At 38.8% G+C, this 4,733-nt stretch overlaps 1 protein-coding gene across 1 annotated transcript; it reads left to right on the forward strand.

The window, feature by feature from the left end:
• Window positions 1-1,031, forward strand: LOC105916466 (olfactory receptor 52D1-like). Its single transcript, XM_012850996.2, has one exon. It carries the CDS (start codon window positions 1-3, stop codon window positions 928-930), a length of 930 nt encoding a protein of 309 aa, XP_012706450.2. The 3' UTR covers window positions 931-1,031.
• The last annotated feature ends 3,702 nt before the right edge of the window (window positions 1,032-4,733 follow it).

A 4,733-nucleotide genomic window follows, 5' to 3' on the forward strand; every position in this document is an offset into this window, starting at 1 on the left:
ATGGATAATGTTTCTGTTGTAAGAATCTTCACTCTCACTGGGTTAAATGAGACAATGGACCACAGAACTGCTATATTCTCGCTTACTTTGGTGTATTACTGTGTGGTTTTATTTCTAAACATCTCCCTCATTGTCATTATTGTTTTGGATGAAAACTTGCATGAACCCATGTATGTTTTACTTTGCTGTGTTTGCATTAATGCAGTTTATGGCACGACCAGTTTTTACCCTAAATTGCTGATAGATCTGTTGTCGTTTTCTCAGGAAATGTCATACAACTGGTGTCTCTTTCAAATATTTGTCTTGTACTCCTACGCGTGCTGTGAGCTGTCCATCCTGGCCCTCATGGCCTACGACCGGTACCTGGCCATCTGTCGGCCGTTGCACTACCACACATTAATGACCAGGAGGATGCTCTCTCAGCTGGTGAGTTTCTCCTGGCTGACTCCTTTCTGCATTGTATCAATCAATATTTTGGCCACATCCAGACTGGAGCTATGCAGGTTTACAATTAAGAGACTCTTCTGTGTGAACTGGATCATTGTTCAGCTCGCCTGCCCCAACAGCAACACCCTCTCAAGTAGCATAGCTTCATATGCAACAATTTTAATCTATGTCTCTCATGGCTGTTTCATCATTTGGACTTACATGCACCTCGTGCGAACATGTGCAACCTCCAAAGAAAACAGGGTGAAGTTCATGCAGACGTGCGTGCCTCATTTGATCTCTCTGACCACTTTCCTGACTGTGATTGTTTTTGATTTGATGTACATACGCTTTGGCTCTGCAGAAATTCCTCAAAGCCTTCAAAACTTTATCGCTATAGAGTTTCTCCTCTTTCCCCCGATGATGAACCCTTTGATATACGGATTGAAATTGACCAAAATACGAAACAGAATCCTGAGCATAATTTATGCAACAACACATTAAGAACATATTTTTTCTGTTTATTTGTTTAGTTTTATTATTAAAATGTTTATTCTCCATCATCAATTTGTGATCAAGCTTTGTGTGCAACCCATGTAGGATGTTTTTCACATCACAACATAAAAAATTATGTTTTTCTTGTAAACTACCTGTTGTTATCCTCCATGAATGTCAAATAAAATTTTATTCATACTGTAGTTTTTTCTGTAGATTTTTGGGAATCTTGAATGAAAAGGGGTCTACCAAAACTGCTGAGATAAAGTGCCTTTCATCTAATAAGCTACCAATAATTATGTTTTTTGTTTGCTTGTTTGTTTTGTATAAATATGAAATATTCAAGAACATGTGAATATTGTTGCTATATACTGTATTTGTGTTAATGTGTTGAACGTCTGGGATCACATTGTTTCCCATTTATTGTTTCCCATTTATTTTATTCTAATAATATGAAGATTTACATTATCATTGCATTATATCACAATGTAGATTTAGGTTAGGTCTTGTGACAACTGAAAGGAAAACAAATATTTACAAGATAATAGCAAATAGTCAATTTCCAATCAATACCTGAGTAAAAACTGAAATATACCACAAATATACTGTTGAGCATATTACATATTAGCTTCAAGTTCCCTTCTGTGGTTTCTAGTCTCGCTCTAATAGCCCAGAGGAGATACAAAATGGTTGTTACATGTATGGAAATACAGGTACGTCCAAAAAAATGTAAAGTTGTTTAAAAGATCAATATTTTTGCTAGTCATCTCAGAAAGTATGCTTGTATATTATATAGAATCTTTACAGAGTGATGTATTCCAAGCCTTTTTTCATGTAATCCGGATGATTATGGCTTACAGATAATGAAAACCAAACCCAAAATTCAGTGTCACAGAAAATTTATGTAATTATTGGAAACTAATAGTGTCACACCCTAATCAGCTTATCAAAAACAATCTCAGTCCGTCACTCAGGGTTAGTGGGCGACATGATCACAGGGAAGCCTGCTGACTACACCAGGGGTGTCAAACTCATTTTAGTTCAGGGGTCGCATACAGCCTAGTTTGATGCTAAGTGGGTCAGACAATTAAAATCATAGCACAGCTCATAGCTATAAATAATAAATTCATGTTTTCCCCTTTGTTTTAGTGAAAAGAAGTACAACTACATGAGGATATTTGACTTAATGAATTATCCTTTTACAAAACATGTTATGAACTTCAGATTTCTCAAGAAAAATGTGCAATTTGATTCAGTTTATCATTTACATGTGTGCATTACAACTGATCAGTGTTTGTACACAGGAACAAAACTTTAAGTCACAGGTATTTAGAACTGAAAAATATGGGAGTTTGTAGCCTTTAAGATTAAATCAACAACAACAAGATATAGGAATTATTTTTACTCCATTTTCCACATGTATAACAATTCTCAAAACTTATATTGACTCCCTACATCTTACAAACCAAAGTGGAGGCCATTTTAAACAAATAAGAAAGAAATCTCCCGGCCTTTAAGGTTTATACATTAAACAAAAAAATGTACACAAACTCTATGACCAAACTCTTTTGTAGTAAAGCTAGTGACATTTTAGCAATTATTTTAGCAAGGATTCATTTTCACAGAACTATGTTTTTCAGTGCAAAGTGTTTCTGATGCAGCATTTTACAAGAATTAGTCTTGTTTAGACTACTTTGTTTTTGCCATGTTTTATTCAGCACAAGGGCATCAGTGTCAGGCATCAGGTCCTGAGTAGCAGCCAGTTTCAGAATGTAAATTTAGTGTCCCCTCCGGATGTTTTACCCTTCATCGTCATGTGTACTGTTGCCTAGAGTTGTGGCAAAGTGTGTGTGAGCCTTGAGCACAGTTTTGTTTTATTGATGTTCATTACAGAGGAAACATGTTCACAAAAGGTACGTAGTCCCAAACATGCACAACATGTTTGCAGCCTGGGCTGTAAATCTGGTGTACCCTGGCTTTGGTGAGAACACCAAAAGCCAGGTGTTCTCACCTTTTTTTTTTTCCCCCAGTGTCCTGTCTAGCAATGTGGCAACAAGAATTGGTATCTTAATGCCAAATAGAGCTCGACAGATTTTACTTTCACAAGTGGAGCAAACTTACCTGACGCCGCCAGATAGATTTGCTCCGCATATCCATCTGGAAACCTTCCGTTGAAGTAATTTTGGGAAGGGGCGAAAATACAGGTTAGCTGATTGGCCTATGTTGGTGATAGACGGCCAAATAAACCAATCAGATTCCTCGTCGCTCTGTTACGAGCGACGACGAAAACACAACCACAAGCCAAGCTACTCTTGCTGCTGCAGGTAAAGGCTCGTTAGCTCAGCAAAGAAATATTCTGTAATTCCGATAAAACTTGCTCGATAGCCACGCTAACGCTAGTTTCACCGGCTGAAGCCGCCATGTTCTTTAGACTGAACTGTCGCACTTCCCGTTGCGTCACACCTCAACCCGCCTCAAAGCCAACGCTGATTGGACGTTCGTTTGGTGAACGGCTCCAAATTTTCTTTAACGGAGAGTAGCCAGACTGATCTGCGAGTGAAACCTTGAAAGCTCGCGAGATCAGGATGGTCTCACGAGGCTAGGAGCAAACAGCTTTCGCCATAATGCTCCGCTTGATTTGTGCATGTAAATAGCTTTATTGTGATTCCTGCAGGGAGAATTTCAAATTATATTGACACTACAATGGGAAAGTAGGAGAGTAAAAGAAAAACAAGAAGAGAAAAAAAAGAGAAAGAAGAGGTGAAAGAAAGAAGAGATAAAAGGAAGAGAATGATAAAACGTCCTCTGTCTGCTCCATCACCTGGAAAGAGACACAAAAAGAACAGCACAACCAACAGACATAAAGCAACAGATACAATCGTGTAACACCTTGATACCATTGCTAAATCATATGTATTATTATTTAAGCTGACATGTGTAATGTGATACCTAAAAAAGAAAGTAAAAGAAAGTAAATAAATAAATTATAGCCTTTCTGTATATAAGTGAACATTTAATACGGCAGAATATGGCAGAAGATACTGAAAAAAACGTGTCCAAGTCCACTCGGCTTTTTCTTCTTCTCCTTTCAGATGCTCCATGTCTAAAACAGCGTGTCCCTAGAGGACAATTTAGAGATAGTTAATTTAAAAAACATTCTAGTTCTGTCAGGGTTTTGGATAGGTTTTTGGCCCACATGCAGAACACACTCAAGAGACAGGAAAAAAGTTAAGATGTTTATTTAAAAACAGTAAGAACTGGTGGTTGAATGTCCGGGAATGGGGAATGGTTCTTCGGCTCTGCAGCAGAGTATGACAAGGCGGTTAATAATGAAATAGATCAATGGAATCAGCTGTTGAGCTGAGGCGCCAGGGAGGAATGAGTGGGGTGATTTGTGGTGGAGGTTAGGAGCCGGTCTCTGGAGGTGGAACTGTTAGAGGGTGAGTATCTGGAGGCTTGAGTCTGGTCATGAGAAACCCGAGGAACGTCTGGAGATGGAATCCATGGAGGAACACGGAGCCAATCTGAGGAGGAATACAAACCACTATGAGCCATTGTTGTCTGAATCAAACAGTTGCTTCTCTGATACGTCACATCTACGAAAATCCTGCCCAGTGATCCTGATTGGCTGGTCCTTTTTATGTGGTATTGAAATCCCTCCCAATGGCAGCGAGTCCTGGTGGATGTGTGGAGCCATGTGGAGATCTGCGGAATGGAATCCATTTGGTGAGAGTCAGGTTAGGTTGATACAGCATCAACAGGCCTTTAATGTATTTTAGTGCTAAGCCATTCAGTGATTCATAAACTAGCAG

The sequence above is a fragment of the Fundulus heteroclitus genome, chromosome 7 (genome assembly GCF_011125445.2).
Source record: "Fundulus heteroclitus isolate FHET01 chromosome 7, MU-UCD_Fhet_4.1, whole genome shotgun sequence".
Classification (NCBI taxonomy): Eukaryota; Metazoa; Chordata; class Actinopteri; order Cyprinodontiformes; family Fundulidae; genus Fundulus; species Fundulus heteroclitus.

Excerpts from the sequence above, each read along its gene's own strand:
- LOC105916466 (XM_012850996.2), top strand. The coding sequence starts at position 1 with ATGGATAATGTTTCTGTTGTAAGAATCTTCACTCTCACTGGGTTAAAT.